This window comes from Adiantum capillus-veneris, chromosome 5 (assembly GCF_014529385.1).
Source record: "Adiantum capillus-veneris isolate H3 chromosome 5, ASM1452938v2, whole genome shotgun sequence".
Lineage (NCBI taxonomy): Eukaryota > Viridiplantae > Streptophyta > Polypodiopsida > Polypodiales > Pteridaceae > Adiantum > Adiantum capillus-veneris.
Window position 1 is genome coordinate 39434329 of NC_140935.1, and position 22197 is coordinate 39456525.

A 22197-nucleotide genomic window follows, 5' to 3' on the forward strand; every position below is an offset into this window, starting at 1 on the left:
AAGCATAATCAAGTAGCCAATGCACTCTCAAGACGACTGAGAGTGAATGAGGTTTCCATAGCGACTCACAATGATCTATCTTCTATGACAGATGAGTACACTATTGATCCCAATTTTAGAGATGTGATTTCAGCCCTTGCATTAGGGAAGAAAGAGCAACCATTTACTTTACAAGATGGTTATCTTCTCTATGGCAGTAGACTATGTGTTACTAACTCACTACGTGAGAAAGTAATGTATGAATCTCATGCTTCTCCTTATGCAGGGCATAGAGGGACTCAATGTACCCTAAAAGGGATTGAAACATATTTCTATTGGCTTGCCATGAAAGCAAACATACTAGAGTATGTTTCTAAATGTGTGGTATGCCAAAAGACGAAGTTTGATAGAGGGAAGCAATCTGGATTGCTTCAACCTTTGCCAATCCCTAATTCACCATGGGAGAGCATATCCATGGATTTTATCTTTGGATTTCCCAAGTCTATCCATGGGAATACGGGAATATGGACGATAGAAGACAGGTTTAGTAAACAAGCTCATTTTGTACCTATAAAAAAGACTATCAAAGCCCATCAAATGGCAACCCTCTTCATATCACAAAATTTCAAATACCATGGCTTGCCAATGTCCATAGTGTCGGGTAGAGATCCTAGAATGACTAGTAATTTTTGGAAGGGTCTCATTGAGAATTTAGGGACAAGGCTAAACTTCTCTTCGGCCTATCACCCGCAAACAAATGGCCAAAGTGAAATAGCTAACCTGACAATTCTTGATCTACTAAAAGCCTATGTAACGCAAGTAGATCAAAGGTCCTAGTGGGAGAAGTACTTACCCTTAGTGGAGTATGCCTAGAATAACACTATACATACTTCCACGGGAAAAGCACCTTTCAAGATCATTAAGGGAAGATCCAAAGTCCCCTGCTACTTAAGGTACACGGGAAGATCTTCGTTGCAGATGAGTATAGCCGAGACCTACAAGAATCTTTCCAAAAGATTAAGGATGCTATCTCTATCTCATAGCAAAGGCAAAAGGCTGCTGCTGATCATCATAGAAGAACCCAAGCCTTTAAAGAAAATGATTGGGTCTTGCTTAAATATCCCAAGGCTTGATTAAGGCACACGACGGCCAAGAATCCTATGGGACACCAAAAATATTATGCTAAGTTAGCAAAAAGGTATTATGGTCCCTTCCAGATTCTTAGACCAATCAATGAGATGGCCTACCAAATTGAGTTTCCCAGTCGTTGGCTCATACACAATGTTTCCATGTGAGCCTACTAAAGCCTTACAAAGGAGATCCACCTCAAGAACCAACTATTGAAGACCCATCGGAGATCAAGGACCAAGAAGAGGTGCTGCAACCCGAGTCCATTCTCCGACATGAAGACAAGGTATTGAGAGGCGGTAAGATTATCCGACGGTATCTTATTAAGTTTAAGAACTATCCTTTTGAAGATGCTAGATGGATGCAAGGCATACAATTAAAGGATAACCTAAACCTTGTCAATGCTTACAATGCTTCCCTAGAGTAAGCAAATGTACAAATGTTTAAAATGAACAAAGTTTTTGTCTTATAAGACTCTGTTTTTCTTTATTGTGCACAAATGTTAAGAAGTATGCATGCTTAGGATCAAGTTTGCGGAGACGACATCTCCCAAACACCAAGTAGACCTTGTCACTCTACTATGGAAGATTGATAGGACTAATGCGTAGACATGCTTGTGGCAGCTTAGGCTCTCAAGTGACAAATGGATTAGTCATCCATTCTGGAACGATGTCATAGGGTAAGATAGGGATCCTCTACCGCTAGAAAAAGGACTAATGAATAGGTTTTATCTTCTCTACCCCATAGTCAAGGACGATTATGATTTCAAGAGAGAGGTAATGTCATAATAACTAATATCTAATTCTCCTAAATGATTTTCTCATATTGAACTGATCATTTAATATGGGGAAGTACCAGGGGAGAAAAAGCTAGAATATTGGTTAAGCTGTGTAGCAGGCTACAGTGTCACTTTCATAGGACACACAGTTAGTACAACTGGTATGGTCTGGTTCACACTGGACGGACTCTCGGGGCTGGCAGTGACATGTGGCAGGGATACAATTGGTGGTCTAGTGGACATCGTGGCTAGGTCACCACCACTACTCAGTTTGGAGATAGACTTAGGTGGCTGACATTTATGAGCCGTTGGTGGATCTTCTTCATGTATGGTCCAACATCGTCATCTAGAGTAGCGAGTATATACACAATAAGCTAAACCACCCTAAAGAATAATCCATTCAGAGGCTATTGAGGTGGAACATCATTTTGCTGACTATCTTAGTAGAGGGTTTATACACCACCTTATAGAATAAGACATTTTGAGTCTATTGAGGTGGAACATAAGCTTGTTGACAACCTTAGTAGAGGCTTTGTACAACCTAGTTCTTCACCACGGCCCTCTCCCATTTTGTTGGTGACAAAAAAGACGGTAGTATGCGCATATGTATAGATTACCGTGGCACGAACACGGTTACCATTAAGAACAAGTATCCGTTGCCTGAGTAGATGAGTTATTTGATAAACTTACCCATGCAAATCTATCTTTACAAAGATAGATTTGCAGTCAAGGTATCATCAAGTACGTATTCAATTGGCTAATATACCCAAAATTGCTTTTCCAAATAAGGTTTGGACACTATGAGTTTTTTGTTATGCCCTTTGGATTGACCAATGTGCCAGCTACTTACATGATGCTTATGGACAATGTCTTGAAACCATATTTGGGTAAGTTTGTTATCGCTTTCCTCAATGACATTCAAGTGTCTAGTGCCTCCAATGATTATGGACAATGTCTTGAAACCATATTTGGGAAAGTTTGTTATCGCTTTCCTCAATGACAGTCTAGTGTATAGTGTCTCCGAGGAAGAGCACTCACAAAATTTGAAGCAGGTGTTTGAACTGTTACAGAAAAACAAGTTATATGCTAAGGAATCCAAGTGTGACTTTCTCAAGGAGGAGATTCACTATTTGGGATATGTAATTTTAGCTACTAGACTCCATATGGATAAATCCAAAGTGGATTCCATTAGGAGATGGCAACCATTTTTGAGAGATTTTTGGGAGAGCTTGCTTCCAAAAATCTTGAAGAGCTACACATTTTATTGGAATGTGTAGGTTTTTACTAATGATTGGTAAAAAACTATGCTAGCTTTGCTATTCCTATGAAACAGCAACTGAAAACCAAGTAGAAAACCTTTCAATGGGGAGAAGCTCAACAACAAAGTTTTGATGCTCTTATAGTCGCATTAGCTACAACTCCTATTTTAGCTATTGGGAACCCTACGAAACTGTTTGTGTTAGAAATGGATGCTAGTAATCGTCTATTGGAGCATCCTTCTGTGACAAGTAAGGCCAATTGTATTTGAAATAAGAAACTTGATTTTGCATAGCAGAATTCTACTTATGAAAGAGAACTACATGAAATAGTGTTCGCTTTGAAAACATGGTGACATTATTTGTATGGGGCTCAATTTGAGATTGTGTTTGACTATGAAAGTATAAAATGGTTTAAAATACAAACCGGTCAAAAGGCCATGTGGACTGAGATTCTTCTCAAGAGTATGAAATTAAGGTCTAGTATCGTAAATGATGATACAATGTAGTAGTTGATGTTCTTAGCTGTATGCCTGAGATCAATTCTCTTCGTTTTACAGAGCTTCGAGGTGAGATTTTAGAATCTTTAACATGCAATTATGAGCATGATGAAACATACTCCAAAGTGTGGAGCCATGTGAAAATAAGGGATCCTTCTCATTTCAATGATAGCATTGTGTCTTTTTTCCTCCACACCCAATTCTCCACTTTCGAGTGATGAGTTGCAGAGATGGAAGAATTGTTCCATAGTTGATGGATACCTACTCCACAAGGGGAGAGTTTGTGTATTGATGAACATATACATTTGGTGCCAAATTCTTTATGAATGTCATTATAGTCCCAATGCAGGGAACCCAGACATAAAAAAAAACTTAAGCACTCATAAAACGAGAGTTTCACTAGAAAGGTTTATATGGGTATGTTCAAGACTATGTCTTGCATTGCCAAAAATGTTAAGTGAATAAAGCAAAGTGCCTAAAAGCACAAGGTCTTTGCATTTGTTGGAAACTTATAATGGTAAATGGAAAAGCTTCTTTGTGGATTTTATTGTGGGTTTACCAACCACTGTATGAGGTCATGACTTGGTATGTGTGGTAGTAGATCAGTATGGATGGCAATATATTGGTTGATTAAATTTTGCAAATTTATTCCAATCATATCCACAATTACAACTCTAGAGTTAGCTAAATTATTTGTTGACAATCTGTATAGTGAGTGATCGCAATCCCAAGTTTACATTTTTAGAGGGTTGTGTTTAAACAATCGGGTACACAACACGACATCGGTATTGCAGATCGTCCAAAAATGGATGGTCATACTGAATGTAACATTTAATGGCCTAGTAACTTCTATGTAGCGGAAAACAACATAGACATAGTGAGCATTTCATTAGAATAGATTCCTAATGAGCATAGCAAGAGTGCTTGGATGGAGAGAGCAACAAAAAGCATAACACCTAGTTAGATAGGCATGAACAATACTTCAAAAGAGAGAGAAATTAAGCTATTGACAATAGTTGAGGACCGAATTTACATGGAGCCGGTCCCCCTCCAAAAGGCTTTGTATTATAGGTTTCCCCCATCAAGGGATACATTTTACAATACAATACTTTGTGTTCCTTCAATAACTTGATGGTGCAATGAAGATGGAAGATTCAAGCACCATGCACACACTTATAAAACACAATATGAATTCCCTCACGGTCTCAGACCCAAGACCTCACACACCTTCGAACATGGTGAGAGCTACCGGGGTATGAGAGTAGATTGAGAGGAAGAAGGAGTAGTCTTACAAGAAAGAAGTATATCTCCTCACATAATCACTCATAATAGCTTAACATAGCTTAGTAATTAGCATGGTAGAGGATATGAGCATGCATTGAAGCTTGGCTCTTGGTTGGATTTGCATCACAAAGCCAAGAGTTGTTGGTGTAGGCCTCCCTTCTCACAAGCTTGGAGTAGATGATGAGCTTTCCATTAAAGCTTGACAATGAGAGAGAGAGAGTCTTCTTGCTTCACACATGAGATTGTGTGAGTGTGTGTGTGATAATGCCTTGCCAAAATGAGCCCCCTCTCGCTCTTGGTCGACCTCTCTTGCAAATTACTCATGCTGGCACCCCATTGGACTCTACAAAGCTTAGCCAATCATAATTGAGAAGCATAAGTGATAGCCTTGTGACATGTGTCCTCCATTCCCCTTTTGTGAGAGCTTTAGGTAATTAAATAATGCAACTAAACTCTCATTGGACCCCTTTGTCTTCTAGCCAATAGGAATCAGGCAAGCCATTGAGGTGTTGAATGCTCATTGGACCCCTTGGGAGACTGTCCAATAGTCTTCTAGAGAGATTCATTCTTATTGGTGCTTTTATCAAGTGTTATTAAATGAATTAAACTAGATTTACTCTAGCATAATTCTCATTGGTCCACCTCTATGGCCATCCAATAGGATTTGAGTGCACCTTGTGGGCAACTGGGCTAGGGACCTGACATGTGCCACCTATTCCCTTTGTGTAAAGGGAGCCTGTGAGTGTGCGTGTGTGTGTTTCTCTCTCATCCCCTACTTACAGGGCTCGCCCCCTCCTATGTAGGAGTCTTGAAGACTTTTGTGTACACTAACAAAGCATCCAATTTCACTAAGCTTGACCATTTGCACATAACCTTTGAATTTTGGAACCTTAGCATTTGGAAGTCTTAATGGACTGAACCTTAGGGTCTTTGAAGCCCATTGTTGCACATTGATCTTTTGCAGATGGCCCCCCCTTTGGATCCCTACTGTGGCCAGTCTACCAGCTTATCTAATATTCTAGCTTTTTCTCCCTTGGCACTTCCCCATATTAAATGATCAGTTTAACATGAGAAAATCGTTTAGGAGAATTAGATATTAGTTATTATGACATTAACTCTGCATTTCTGGTCTTGAGTTGTGAGTGCTCGACCTTTTGGAGCTTCCAGTTTTGATTCCCACCTATAGGTTGAGTCTAGTACTCCCACAGGTGTTGCCATTTGCAGTTGAGGACATCTTTTGCAGTGTTTGGCTTCCATATTGGTTTTGACAAAACATTTGTCTTGAGCTTTTGCTTTGTGTATGCTTTTGTGGGATAGTGGCTGGAGATCGAGCTTAGCTCTCACTTTTGACAGGTTTTGTCAGTTTGGACACAATTTGGTGTTCTTGTACCCACTCTCGTAGGAGTGAGGAGTTGTGTATGCTACAATTTTATGGCACATTGTTCAGTCATTGATACATTTTGGTAGCAGTTTTTCACTCACATATGTATGTCATTTGTAGCATCGTTGAGTGATACTCCGGCTAGAGCAGTTTGGCTCTGTGTATGACTTTGTGAGGTGATTCCGAACGAGTACATTCCTGGATTGGCCATTTGGCCATTTGTTGTTGTCTCCATTACGATTTACTATTGAGTTTTCGCTTCAGTTATAAAGGAGACTCTGCCAAATTTTGCCAAATATGTATGCCTATTGTAGAGGATAGTGATCTTGATCGTTTGCTCACCTTCTTTGCTTGAGACAATGGTTTGCTCTTGGGTGGCAGAGTCTTGTGATCTCAAGCATTGTTTGCCATAGTTTTGGCATGGATATGGAGTCGCTTTAGGTTAAGGTGGTTCTCGTTCACGATCGCGACTGACATGTTGGCACTGCGGCCACAATGGGCATATTAGGCACCATTGCTTCAGGCGTATGGGAGAAAACTAAACACTGAGCGAGGTTAGCAAGCTAAAAATCCGAGCAAGACATGGCAAAATTTATCTTCTTAAGCTATTATGATAATTAAATAATCTAGCACAATACAATAAAGTAAAAATTTCTTTATAAATGCATGGATGCTATTCATATCTAGCATAACATCATCAAGGCAACAATATCTTACATCAACTTGGGATTCTTACAATTGATGCAACACTAGTATTTTAATTAACTCATACCCTAGCACGTGTGTGTGTGTGTGTGTGTGTGTGTGTGTGTGTGTGTGTGTGTGTGTGTGTGTGAGAGAGAGAGAGAGAGAGAGAGAGAGAGAGAGAGAGAGAGAGAGAGAGAGAGAGAGAGAGAGAGAGAGAGAGAGAGAGAGAGAGAGAGAGCTTCATTCAATATTACAAAAGAGTTTACATGTACTGTGTGACTTTGGAAAACATTAGATGATGAGAGGTTGTAGCACCCAAGGTGAGCATGGACAACATCGTGTCTCCTTAAACTTGGTCGCACTCGCAAGGAAACAAGCGGGGGACACTGCTCAAGAGAGTTCTCGATTGAAGTGGGAATCTACCTTCGACTTCCATTGGCAAGGGGCATCATGCAAATATGTTGCATGCTTTTCTTCCTAAATACTAGCTTAATACCTTCATTTTTGAATGGCATGTGCAAAGCTTGCAAGGATATGAGAATCTAGGGATTCCAGTATTTATGGCAAATTCAAGTCCTCCTTCCCCCTGGTATCCTCAGGTGCAACCTAGCTCTAAAAGATTTATATTTAAAGTAGCTCTTGTAGCGTAATTTTACAAGAAAATTTTGTATGTTTAATGTTAAAGAAATTTCCTCTTGATAGGGCTCAGCAATGTATGCTCTAGGAAGCTCTCTCTCTCTCTCTCTCTCTCTCTCTCTCTCTCTCTCTCTCTCTCTCTCTCTCTCTCTCTCTCTCTCTCTGTGGTATGGCATTAAAACTTATGTTCTTCTTCTCCTCTTTGTGAGTATCGAGAGAGGTCTTGAGTTCAACTCTCCTCGTCAGATAGATCTTTAAGGCTTACTGGGATAGTTTCCTATGAAGTTAAAATCTACTTCTTCTTCTCTCTCTAAGTGGCATTAAAAATCTGCCCAAAAAGATACGTGCCAACGAGCCTGCTGTAAGCCGTTTTTGAACTGCACTCTCTCTCTCTCTCTTTCTCTCTCTCTCTCTCTCTCTCTCTCTCTCTCTCACACACACACACACACACACACACACATGCGCGCGTGCGTGTACACACACACACATTCCCTCTAGTGCTCGGAAAAATCATTTTTTTAGACATACAAAATTCCCTTTCTTAAAAATTTTAAGAGGAAATTTTAGAAAAATAGGTTTATTTTTTGGGTTTTTACACTAATTTTTTCTATTTTGGGATGGAATTTATCCTTTTCCCCTTGCTCTCAACCGACATTTTTGAAATTGAAAATGACACGATATTAAGTTGAGAGACATTTTTCTCGAACACTGATTCCTTTTATCTCTCTCCCACCACTTAAAATATGGTAGTCTAGGTTTGGGGCTTCTCAAAGTTGATTTCCGCATCGGTCACGCTCTCTGTTCTCAAGATTTTATCTCTGCTCTCAAGATTCTATCAAGCCTCAGCTTCATAAAAGTTATCCACAACTCATCTGTAGAAACGAGCTCCACTGCAGGCCATTTCAATCGCTTAATGATGTCATGAAATTTTTCCAGAAACTCGGGCTCAATCACAAGCCAGAAGTCTTGTTCCTTATTACATTGCTCTCCAAAGAGCCGCAATCTCTCTTTCATGAGCTCTTGGAAATGCTCCTCCTCATCTCTTTGCATCGGACGCACTTACTGTGACGAGAAGTATTTCTCGAACGCAAGCACATTCAATCCATCGCGGTTCGATCACGAGGTGCAGAATATGGAAGGAGATGGCCCTCCGCCCTTTACGCACGTGCCCTTTGGCGTTGGCCCTCATTCGTGCTGTGCCCGGGCAATGTGTTTGCCAAGATGACCATGTGCGTGTATATGCATGTTTTGGTGTGCAATTTCAAATGGGCTTCGCTGAATACATACAAGAAGGTGTCCATCTGCAAGTTCCCAACCCTCATGCAAGGATACCCAGCCACCATCATTCAAAAGAAGCTGTCCGTACTCCTCTCATAGCTCCGACTCCCCAGTAAGCACGCCATGTCTGCTCAGTAGCTCGAGCAATTGACCCATTACCATGGCCTCTCTCTCTCTCTCTCTCTCTCTCTCTCTCTCTCTCTCTCTCTAACTCTCTCTCAAAGCACCATTCAGAAACTGCTCAAAGCAGTGCGCACTGGAGCGCACTGTTTTGGGCAGTTTCTGACGTCGCTTTTAGAGAGAGAGAGAGAGAGAGAGAGAGAGAGAGAGAGAGCGAGCCGGTGCGCATTGTTTGGTGAATGTTGCTTTTAAGAGAGAGAGAGAGAGAGAGAGAGAGAGAGAGAGAGAGAGAGAGGGGGGGGGGAAGCACTCGATCATACATAATGCACACAAGTCGGTGCTTTGGAAAATTTGCTTCAGTATAGTGTCCCATCAGTTTTTTGGATGTCGCTTTTGGAGGGGGGGGGGGGGGAGAGAGAGAGAGAGAGAGAGAGAGAGAGAGAGAGAGGGGGGGGGGGGAGCACTCGATCATACATAATGCACACAAGTCGGTGCTTTGGAAAATTTGCTTCAGTATAGTGTCCCATCAGTTTTTTGGATGTCGCTTTTGGAGAGAGAGAGAGAGAGAGAGAGAGAGAGAGAGAGAGAGAGAGAGAGAGAGAGAGAGAGAGAGAGAGAGAGAGAGAGAGAGAGAGACGACAAGCAAGCAATGGAGATGTTTATAAGCAACACAAGTAAATTGGAGGGTTAATGCACAAGTTGCAAGCTAGCTGTTGAGATCAACAATGCATGCTGCAAGTTGTTGTGCAATCTCAAGAAGCAAATGGTGGGGGAGTGGGCTGTCTTGCATAAGCTGGCTGCCAAGCCCAACCATGCAAGGTGCCACCTTATTTGCAATCTGGGACTTGCTGCAAGGCAATTTGTGAGTGCATCAAGAAGAACGTTATGAAGCAAGGCACGAGGCTGGGGACTAGGGCCACGAGTTCATCCTCTCACAAAGTTCCTATTGACAATACCTCCATCCTCTAATGCCTACATATTTTGGGATGCTGCTGCTCAATATTCAACACCGTTTCATTTCATATTATCACGATATTATCTTATCTCTTGCTATAGAATAACTCATGAAATTATAAGTTTCTCTTACATGCACATGCAAGAAGCCAAAAGAGGTCCTTTGATGTCCTAGGAACAATTCCAAGAGACTTGAAAGATCTATCCGATGAGTTTGGAAAAAAAGAAGGAGAAGAAGAAGAAGAAGAAGAAGAAGAAGAAGAAGAAGGGAGAAGCCACTCATACATGTAGTTGTAGAAAAAGTAATTGGTGGTGCTATATTGTGAGCTTTACTATGGGACTTGGGTGCATTGACATGCTCATAATTGGTTGCATAATAGTTATTCTAACAACCCATTACCATCATGATCAGATGTCTGAGTTGCAATCATGCCACTTTGAAATTGAAAAATGTCGTTAAGAGCATCAACTTACTGACATTAGGCTATTGCACAGTGCAGACTCAAGGAGTTCACCTTCCAAGGGCAAGCCCCTTCCTTCAAAAGAAATCAGCCTATACTCCTAGCTGCAATCCTTCAGTAAAAGGCCCAAACTTTTCTTGGCTAGGTTAGAAGCATGGCTACCTCCAAACATACTAACCAAGGTCATGGGCTATGTAGGCTAGCCCTACCTTTTTGGTCCCAAATTTGAGCAAGTCTGCACTCTTTTATGGGGGGATTAAAGTACTCTATTGTGATGGTCTGTGGAGTCAAAAAGCTTTACCTTTACTAAATCTAGGCCAAAGCATTTACTAGCATATTACACTTTGTGGTTAAATAAATACTAATAGATTTGTCACATTTGGAGATTCCCATTATTGGAGCTTTACTCCTAATTGTGCAATGTAGGCATATCTTCAAAATTGTTTGGAAACCATCATGTGGTAAAAAAATAGATACTCACAAAAAAGAGAGATATAGCCTTTGACTCCATGGAAACACTACCTTCTTCATGCACCCAAAAAATAATCTCTTCACACACTTGATGATGCACCATCAATGTCTCTAAGGATGAGAGCAAAAAGCTTGATGCTAGATTGAGCACATGGATTGGTGCAAAGCAAAGGTTATAAATGTGAGCCTAAGGGTGCAGCAAGAAGTTTGTTAGCTTAGTCCACATAAAGTTATATGGGTATCATTAAGAGAAAATGCTACTTCCTCTCTTAGTGCCCACAATAGGATTTGTGATAGAGTTCTCAAAGTTATTAACTAACTTTTTTGTAAGGAATCTCGAATTTTCGCTCAGTTTTTTCTTAGCTCAGAAATGTGTGCTCAAAGAATAGTAAAACTCAATGTTGAGGACATCACTCAAACCACACCACATAGGAAAACATGGGCCATGCCATATAAATATTCGCTCGGAAAATATCGCTCGGTGTATGGTAAGACTCAGGGGTATGAGGCAGTGGAAGAGGCAGATGCATGGTGCTACTATGAGGACAGATGCTAGAGAGTTTGCATGTGACGGGCATGTCACTTTTGAGTCTAGCTTGCCTTCAGACTACTTTGTGTCTTGGGATAGCACATCGTCTACGCATTTTCTACTATACGAGCATGGAGTTTTTCACATTACGCCATGTCGTGATTTATTTTTCTCTTTCTCTAGTGGGAGACTTGGTTGTGTGCAGTTTGCTGATGGTTCAACATATGACATAGAGGGTGCTGGAGATGTATGCATGGCTTTACCTAGCGGTGCATTGCTTATGCTACGAGATGTACGTTATGTACCAAAACTCAGCCAGAGTCTCATTTCAGTGCATCAGTTGTTGCAGAGTAGTGGACATTGTGTAATACTTGGAGAGTAATCATTTCAGATGCATAGGGGATCACTGGTGATAGCGAGAGGTGCTAGGAGTATTTTGGTATACCCTTTGCATACTTTTGACACTAGAGGCGGTGTAGTCTCTGTGTATTTGCAGTCATGTTTGGAGCGAAAGACGAGGCATGTCTCTTTGTGGATGTGCTGCATGGAGAGCAAGTTGTGCATCTGTCTTGTGGTGACGTTCACACAGACATTGGTATCTCAAGGGATGCACAGCTTTGCCAGTCATCCGTTGAGGTGACATTAGTTGAGCCACAGACCGATGTATTGTTCTATGATGCGTATGATACGTTTGAGGAAAATAGTGTCCTTCACACAGCTGTGTGTGATTGCAGTGGTGCTGATTTTTCGCTTTTGCAGTCATCCACAACAGATATGCCTTTGCCAGATGATGTTGACATGGTGATGCATAGTCAGGTGGTTCTTGATGAGGATGCATATGGCACTGAGGTTGCTAATAGGGATAGGGCGGTACACATAGTGCATGTTTTGTCAGCTTTTGGGCCTCTCATGTATGACCTTTTGGTCTCGAGACCTGATCTTGCTTATGCGGTTGTTGCATTTGCAGTGGGAGTTGTCAGTCGTGCGATAATTGACACTCGCATTGTGTATTCTGGAGCCATGCAGGTTGTCACACGATACCTGCATGAGGAGTGTCATCGTGGCTCTAGTCCTAGTGGTATGCATGTTGCATCTACACTAGAGCGGTTACAGAGTGAGCTAGTGGGCATATGTTGAGAGTCGTCTTCTCTCACCTCTTGTATATACTAGTTGTAGTCTAGTCTTCTCGCCACCTATCAGTACACAATCTTTAGTGGGAGAATTTTAAGGTCAAGGCGTGTGCCCTCACCGTGCTTTGCTCGTGTCCGCTAGGCAATGTCCGACCGCCCACATTTATCTCCTTATTCTTTATACATACAAAGAATAAGGATCTCTCACTCACATTCTCACATGGTGCTCACACAGTGTGGGAGATCCACCCACATCCTATGTCATGCTCTCTCTGTCCCTCTCTCCCCTTCTCACTCTCTGCGCACGCACATCGCATTCGCGCTCTCACAATGTAGTGCGAAATGCGGTCTTTACAATGTCTTGATCAACTATACTTATTTGATGGTAGCCACTTTTTAGGTCAATCCTACTGAAGTAGGTCGACCATTGTAGCTTATTAAATAGGTCTTCTACCCGTGGAACGGGAAATTTATTTTTGATAGTGATCCTATTTAGTGCTCTATAGTCGACACACATACAATATGTGCCATCTTTCTTTTGCACTAATAACACAAGTGAGCAAAATGGAGATGAGCTAGGCCTAACTGAAGGAGTACGAGCGGAAGTGCGACGCGAGAGAGAGTGCGAGAAGAAGAGCACGACGATATGGTGAACTCGCTCTACTGTAATGTGTAGAGCATAGTGAGTTCTTATTAGGTTTTTACAAAAGAATATGTGTACATACCTGGCGGCCCGGGCGACCAAATTCCCACCTGGGCGACCACATTGGGCTTTATACCCCAACAACCTCCCACTTAAAGTCCAATGTGGTACTTTAAGTGTGAGAGAAGCTACTATACAAGCTAATATACAAGAGATGTAGAGAAGTGATGTACTACCCTACACCTAACTGCTTGCGAAAATGCGCAAAGCTCTCTGAGGGAAGTCCTTTTGTAAGTAGATCAGCAGGATTTTCTGTGGTGTGAACTTTGACAAGCTGAAGTTGCTTATCCTCGAGCATTTCCCTGATGAAATGATACTTCACATCCACATGCTTTGTCTTTGAGTGATAAACTGGATTGCGAGCCAATTGTATAGCACTTTGACTATCACAATATAACACAGGCATCTCTTCTTTGATTCCCAAATCTGTTACTAGTCGATTAAGCCAAATTGATTCTTTGCATGCCTCTGATGCTGCAACATATTCAGCCTCTGTAGTAGACTGAGTAACACAATCTTGTAATCTAGAACGCCATGATACTGCTCCACCAGCCAATGTAAAGACATACCCTGACGTAGACCTTCGGTTGTCTAAGTCACCTGCATAATCTGAGTCTGTAAAACCCTTTACACTTAGCTCCTGACTCCCATAGCATATACGCATACTCTTTGTAGCTTTCAGGTATCTCAATATTCCTTTCACTGCCTCCCAATGTTTCTTGCCTGGGTTTGACATGTATCGACTTACTACTCCCACTGCAAATGCAATGTCTGGGCGAGTAGCAATCATTGCATACATCAAACTACCCACTGCAGACGCATATGGAATCTTATCCATTTCAGCCTGTTCTTCCTCAGACACAGGACAATCTTGTTTGCTAAGTTTCACATATGGTGGCAATGGAACACTCAGTGCCTTTCCCTTCTCCATATTGAAACGTTGCAAAACCTTGTCAATATACTCTGTTTGAGATAACCAAATCAACTTCTTTGATCTGTCTCTCTCAATGCGCATACCAAGTATATGACTTGCCTCACCCATGTCTTTCATGTCAAACGATTTTGCCATCTTTGACTTCAAAGCTGAAATTTCTTCCAAGTGCTTGCCAGCAATCAACATGTCATCCACATACAAAATAAGGATCAGCCAACTACCATCCTTAGCCTTCTTTGTATATAGACAGTGATCGAACTCACTACGTTTGTAGCCTTGAGAAAGCATAAACTTGTGGAATTTATGGTACCATGCCCTCGGTGATTGTTTTAAGCCATAAAGACTCTTTAACAACTGGCATACCCAATCTTCCTTGCCTTTCTCAACAAACCCTTCTGGCTGCTGCATGTAAATTTCCACATCTAAATCACCATGCAAGAACGCTTGTCTTGACATCCATTTGGTGCAACACCAAATCTAATATGGCAACCAATGCAAGAAAGCATCTCAATGTAGTCATCTTGACCACCGGAGAGAAGACTTCATCAAAGTCAATGCCTTGTTCTTGCTTAAAGCCCTTGGCAACAAGCCTTGCTTTGTACTTTGGCTGACTATCATGAGCGGTGATCTTATACCTGTAAACCCATTTACAAGGTAGAGCCTTTTTGCCCTGTGGTAATTTAACTAGCTTCCATGTCTTGTTTTTATGCAGAGCTGTCATCTCTGACTGCATGGCCAATTGCCAATTCCCGGAGTCCTTCATTTGCACTGCTTCCTTGTAACATGAAGGCTCATTGCAATCAGTCAACATGACATAGTTCATAGATGGAACAAACCTATCAGGAGGTCGCGTGACACGTCCAGATCTACGCACAATAGGTGGCTCAGGCTCAGCCACAACCTGTGGTTCCACTCTATCCTGTCCTTGCTCCTCTTGAGCCCTGACATTTTGTCTTGCACGTGCAGGTCCATCTTCTTGGAAGACAACTCTTCTAATCTCCTCAACCCTCTCTGGTTTAGAATGATATTTGGATTCATTAAAGTGAACATCATTGCTGCGGACAACCTTTCTGGATTCGGGATCCCAAAGTCTGTACCCCATCTCACCAGAATTACCATAGCCTAGAAAGATGCACTTTCTACTCTTTGGCTCAAGTTTGTTCCTAAATTCCTTTGGAACGTGAGTATATGCCTCACAGCCAAAGACTCTGAGATGCTTGTATGAGGGCATTTTGCCTGACCATACCATCTCTGGCACTGAATCCTTCTGCAAAACCTTGCTAGGAGATCTATTTACAAGATGAACAGCTGTTGATACAGCTTCAGCCCAAAAACCATTTGGCAGTTGTGCATTAGACAACATACTTCTGACCTTCTCTTGTATGGTCCTATTCATCCTCTCAGCAACACCATTTTGAGGAGGATTGTAAGGAGCAGTAAGTTCACGTTTTATACCTTTTGACTCACAAAAGTCCTGAAAGGCCTTTGAAACATACTCTCCACCATTGTCAGTGTGTAAGCATTTAAGCTTCTTGCCACTCTGATTCTCCGCAAGTGTCACAAACGTTTTGAAAACACTAAACGCTTCATCCTTGTGCTTGAGAAAGTAAACCCATACTTTCCTCGAGTAATCATCTATAAATGTCATAAAGTAAGAAGCTCCCCCTAGAGATAGGTTAGGCATAGGTCCACACAAATCACTATGAACAAGTGCCAACTGTGTATCTCTTCTATTGCTTCTATGCTTATGTGGCTGCTGTGTTTGCTTACCATACAAACAATGTTCACAGAATTCAAAATCATTAAATGAAAAGCCAGGCAAATAACCAGAACGAGACAAGATTTCCATTCCCTTCTTGGACATATGTCCTAACCGGCAATGCCACAAAGAAACGTTCGGCTGCTCAGTTACATTGATTACATTTGTAGAGACATTTGAGACATAAATCATATGTATCAAATGTCCTAACCGGCAATGCCACAAAGAAACGTTCGGCTGCTCAGTTACATTGATTACATTTTTAGAGACATTTGATACATAAATCATGTAAAGTCCTCCAGACTTTACTCCATGTGCTACTGTCATAGAACCCTTGGATATCTTCCACATGTTCTGTCCAAAAGTGGTGACGTAGCCAGCATCATCAAGTAAACCTGTGCTGATCAAGCTCTTTGTAATTGCGGGAACATGTCTCACATTCTTCAACGTGAAAGAAGATCCATTCTGAAACTTCAATTGAATATCTCCAACACCTAAGATCTCACATGTCTGCCCATTGCCTAGCCGAACATGATCTTTAGTGGTCACATAAGAGGTAAACCACTCCTTGTTTGGAGACACATGAAGTGATGCCCCTGAGTCTATAATCCAGTCACTCAGTGCATTTCCATCAGATGCTGTAAGAAGAACTGAGTCCATTGTATTCTTCAAGAAGTAGATGTCTCCTGACACTAGACTGTCATCCTCTACAACAGTGTTTGTCACATTTATTTCTTGAATCTTCACTGAGGACTTGTTCTTCTCACCATGGTCTTCAGCTTTCTCTTTGCCTTTTTCTGCTTTCCATTCTCTGCAGTCTCTTTTCATGTGACCCTTCTTGCCACAATGGTAGCATTCTATGTCACTCTTGCCTTTAGCACTGCGGGACTTGCTACGAGACTGATTCCTCTTTCCACCTTTGTACTTTTTTTTGGTCCTTCCCCTGACAACTAAGGCTGTTCCTTTGCCTTTGTCCATTGTCTTTCTATTGGTTTCTTCAGTAAGCAGACTTCCTTCTACACCTGCTATGTTCAAACCATCTGGAGGTGCAGAATTACTCAAAGCTGTGCGAAAAGTGTCCCAACTTTCCGGCAATGTGATCAACAGGAACATAGCTCTAACAGGTTCATCAAACTTGACACCTTGAGCTGACAACTGACTATAGATTGTGTTGAATTCATTCAGATGATTGGAAATAGGTGTCCCTTCTTTCATCTTCAAGTCAACAAGCTTCTTAAGCCAGTATACCTGTGAAGCTGCACTCTGCTTCTCATAAAGATCACTCAGCTTTAACCATGCTTGATAAGCCGACATCTCGTCTGCTACATTGAAGTAAACGCTTTCTGCCAAAGTCAGCATAATGGTAGAAAGTGCCAATTCATCCATTTTGCTCCATTCATCTTCGTCCATATCTTTTGGTTTTATCCCCTTGAGCTTTATAGGTTTTATCTACTTCTTTTGTACCAACACGTGCCAAATCTGCTGCTTCCACAATGGGAAATTGGTTCCATCCAGCTTCTTGATATTGTAAAGAGCAGTGTCCTGTGATCCAGCCATAGCTACGCTTCACAGTAGTTTACTTTCCTGGGAAAAATTCGGCAGAGTTTCCCCTGTAAACTGACCTTTGAACCAATATCAACCTGTCAAATGAACCAAGAAAGCTTCAGATTCTACATAAATTTCGGCAGAGTCTCCTTTGTAAAATGGCTCTGGTGTACTAAAAAACAGACCAAAAAACAGCTCAAAAACACTCTCTCTGACACTGTAAGTTGTGGGTAAACCTGTCCTGCACCTGTACTGTCTCTGACTGTCCTGTCACTGTCCTGTAAGCATAGACTGCGACAATGCCTCAACGGCAGTAAAGCAAAGATGCAATCGCAACTGTCTAACTCACAGTCAATACATCCTAGCTGCCTATCTAAGGGTGCTCGAGGGATCGCTCCAAGACCTGTATCACCAAAAGGATCTCAACATTCGAGAATCCCCCAGCTCAATAAAACCTCACTCGATCCTCAACAAAGGCTGCAGTAAATCTGACAGTACATAGACTTCCCACAAAGTCATACAGCCACAAATTTCCCACTGTATGCTGTAACCGTTGCGGCGGTTGTTTGCTGCGTGACTCACAGCCAGCAAACCCTTAATAGACATACATCATCGCTGACAATACATCCCATGTGGAAGTACCTGCAATGTCAGGATGAAATCTGGAATATCAAGCAGCAAACACAAGCTACCTGATGAACTAGTGGATGTCGCCTACAGTCTGTGTGTAGATGCGCCTGTGTTGTATGTGACATGCCTCCAAGAACTGTGAGCCGTCCTTCGATGTGTAGACAGCCACAAATCAACACTCTGGGAGTGTCGATATCCTCAGCACCTGCAATCGTAGGCCGAAAACCCCAAATTTGCAGAGTCGGATCTGCACCCGCTGAGACCACGTAGTCGAAAATGGCCTGCGCAGAACTTTGTCGAAGCCGAACGGTAACCGAGATGACCTCAGAATGAAATTTTGAGCACACCAAGCCCTATGGGTTCTCCCACAAGATTTGGGGCCGTGTCTTTGCCTGTCGAATTTCACTTCAACCTGAGCTGGTGACTCTAGCCTCCTGCAGTGCTGCCCCGAGCCTCGATCTGAGCTCTGATACCAGTTGAAGGAGTACGAGCGGAAGTGAGACACGAGAGAGAGTGCGAGAAGAAGAGCACGACGATATGGTGAACTCGCTCTACTATAATGTGTAGAGCATAGTGAGTTCTTATTAGGTTTTTACAAAAGAATATGTGTACATACCTGGCGGCCCACCCACTTACCTGGGCGACCACATTGGGCTTTATACCCCAACACTAACCATGCCCTTCTCAACTAACTCATGCACTTGCCGCATAATCTCCTCTTGTTGAGCTTGAGAAACTCTATAAGGAGGTTTATTAGGCGGTGAACTTTCTAGAAGAAGTTCAATTGCACGGTCATCATTGCCTCGATTAGGAGGTAATTCACAAGGGATGTCGTCAATAAAGACATCTTGAAATTTCTTGACAAAATTGGATAACTCTAGTTCCTTGTGATTATTTATATTTTCTTTTGCTAAAGCATTAGGTTCATTTTGAGACTCTTTAACAAAAATCATGTACACGGAAATAGAGCTCTTTATTGACTTATTGAAAGCTTGTGTATGTACAATCGGTATGGTGTTACCCATCTCCTTAGCATCTATGTACATATCTTTTTCATTGAACGTAAAGTAGGTTTTCCTTTCAGGGAATTTAACATTGGCAGCCATGCAATCAAACCATGGTGCCCTAGGATTACATCCTCGTGCTTGAGAGGAGAGATAAAGAAGTCCTCTTGTCCACATAGCTTTGGAGATGGAACCTCAATTTCCCAATTAAGGGAGTGACTGAAGCTTCTTGCCCCTTGAAAGCATCATCTGCGAGTAGGACATCTCCCATCTCATAGGCTTGGATGCCTAGCTTTGTGGACAACTTTGGATATGAAATTGTGAGTGGAACATTGGTCAAAGAGAATAAAATCATCATGTTCTCTTACCTTTCCCCAAGCATGGCATAGAGGAGATCCTTTGTGGTGAGCTTCCTCTTCTTGGATTTCAACCAAGGTAGCTCTAGGAGGCTCATGGCGGGTGTTCTTTTGGGGGCAAGCACTGTACACATGCCCTTGCTCGCCGCATTTGAAATACTGATTATCCTTGCGATAACGTTCAAGCTCTTCAGGAGAGTTTGTTTTTGCCTTTGTAAACTTCCTTCTCCTTAGCTTTGTTGTTATTGGAATTGCCCTTAGGAGACTTTTGGACATTGTCCTTCCCCTTAGGCTCATTGGAACCCTTGTTTTCCATGGGCTTAAGATTTCTCTTAGCCCCTGTTTGGAAAATGATTTGTGAGCCACCATGGTATGGTGTTTGATCGCAGATATGGTGCATGGCCTTTGGGAGTTGACATACTCTGCCATATCTTCAGTTATGCCCACACAAAATTGTTGTTTTTGCTCTCAAAAATCCATCTTTTTGAAGACAGTGGCTTTGAGATGTAAGTCCCAAAACTTGTCTACATATTTGTGAATGTATTCGTAGGGAGAGAGCTACAAGCTTCACCATTCGGTGAGTACTTTGTCTTTGGCATCGGTGGCCAAAAATTGCTTCATGATGGAAGCTCTTAAAGCTTTCTATGTTCGTGGGGCTTCACCGTTCGCCCATAGGCTAGACCACCATTGCGTGGCGGACTTTTGAAAGTGCATAACTACATGGGGTAGCTTAGAGGACTCCATGAAGCCCTCATCTCCAAACTTCCTTGTGAAACTTCCAAAAGAGGCCTTGTGAAATATTTAGACAGGTTTTGGGACTTACATCCCTCATCACGAGGTTTCACTGCTACTCAACGGTGATGCCCCGTTATCTGCACGAAGCAGGCGCACTGCAAGGCTGAAAAATCCCTATTCTACTTACTCAATTGCAATTAATAATACCAACCATTTATAGCTAGCTTGAGGACCTCCCTTCTTGAGCAAGAAAAGAGAAACCTTGTGCTCTGATACCAATGTAACATTTAATGGCCTAGTAACTTGTGTGTAGCGGAAAATAGCATAGACATAGTGAGCATTTCATTAGAATAGATTCCTAATGAGCATAGCAAGAGTGCTTGGATGGAGAGAGCAACAGAAAGCATAACACCTAGTTAGATAGGCATGAACAAGACTTAAAAAGAGAGAGAAATTAAGCTATTGACAACAGTTGAGGGGACTGGATTTCCATGGAGCTAGTCCCCCTCCAAAAAGGCTTTGGATTATAGGTTTCCCACATCAAGGGAGACATTTTACAATGCAATACTTTGTGTTTGTTCAATAACTTGATGGTGCAATGCAGCTGGAAGCTTCAAGCACCATGCACACACTTATAAAACACAACATCAATTCCCTCATGGTCTCAGACCCAAGACCTCACACACCTTCGAACATGGTGAGAGCTACCGGGGTATGAGAGTAGATTGAGAGGAAGAAGGAGTAGTCTTACAAGAAAGAAGTATATCTCCTCACATAATCACTCATAATAGCTTAGCATAGCTTAGTAATTAGCATGGTAGAGGAGATGAGCATGAATTGAAGCTTGGCTCTTGGTTGGATTTGCATCACAAATCCAAGAGTTGTTGGTGTAGGCTCCCCTTCTCACAAGCTTGGAGTAGATGACGAGCTTTTCATTAAAGCTTGATAAGGAGAGAGAGAGAGAGAGAGAGAGAGAGAGAGAGAGTCTTCTTTCTTCACACATGAGATTGTGTGAGTGTGTGTGATAATGCCTTGCCAAAATCAGCCCCCTCTCGCTCTTGGTCGACCCCTCTTGCAAATTACTCATGCTGGCACCCCATTGGACCCTAGCAAAGCTTAGCCAATCATGATTGAGAAGCATAATAACGCCTTGTGACATGTGTCCCCCTTTTCCCTTTTGTGAGAGCTTTAGGTAATTAAATAATGCAACTAAACTCTCATTGGACCCCTTTGTCTTCTAGCCAATAGGAATCAGGCAAGCCATTGGGCTACTGATGCTCATTGGACCCCTTGGGAGAGTGTCCAATAGTCTTCTAGAGAGCTTGATTCTTATTGATTCTTTTATCAAGTGTTTTTAAATAAATTAAACTAGATTTACTCTAGCCTAATTCTCATTGGTCCACCTCTATGGCCATCCAATACGATTGAGTGCACCTTGTGGGCAACTGGGCTAGGGAGCTGACATGTGTCCCCTATTCCCTTTGTGTAAAGGGAGCCTCTGTGTGTGTGTGTGTGTGTGTGTGTGGCTCCCTCTGTGTGTGTGTGTGTGTGTGTGTGTGTATGTGTGTGTGTGTGTGTTTGTCTCTCATCCCCTACTTACAGGGCTCCCCCCCTCCTTTGTAGGAGTCTTGAAGTCTTTTGTGTACACTCACAAACCATCCAATTTTACTAAGCTTGACCATTTGGACATAACCTTTGAATTTTGGAACCTTAGCATTTTGGAAGTCTTGATGGGCTGAACCTTAGGGTCTTTGAATCCCATTGTTGCACATTGCTCTTTTGCAGATGGGCCCCCCTTTGGATTCCTATTTTCCCTCCTTTGGATCCCTACTGTGGCCGGTTTGCCGACTTAACCAATATTCTAGCTTTTTCTCCCCTGGCACTTCCCCATATTAAATGACCAGTTTAACATGAGAAAATCATTTAGGAGAATTAGATATTAGTTATTATGACACTGAA

At 42.0% G+C, this 22197-nt stretch overlaps 1 protein-coding gene across 1 annotated transcript; it reads right to left on the reverse strand.

Moving 5' to 3' along the window:
* Positions 1–8433: 8433 nt before the first annotated feature.
* LOC147457169 (protein YCF54, chloroplastic-like) lies at positions 8434–8679 on the reverse strand. Its single transcript, XM_086513534.1, has one exon. The coding sequence runs from the start codon at positions 8677–8679 to the stop codon at positions 8434–8436; it is 246 nt and encodes an 81-aa protein (XP_086369660.1).
* Between the last annotated feature and the right edge of the window lie 13518 nt (positions 8680–22197).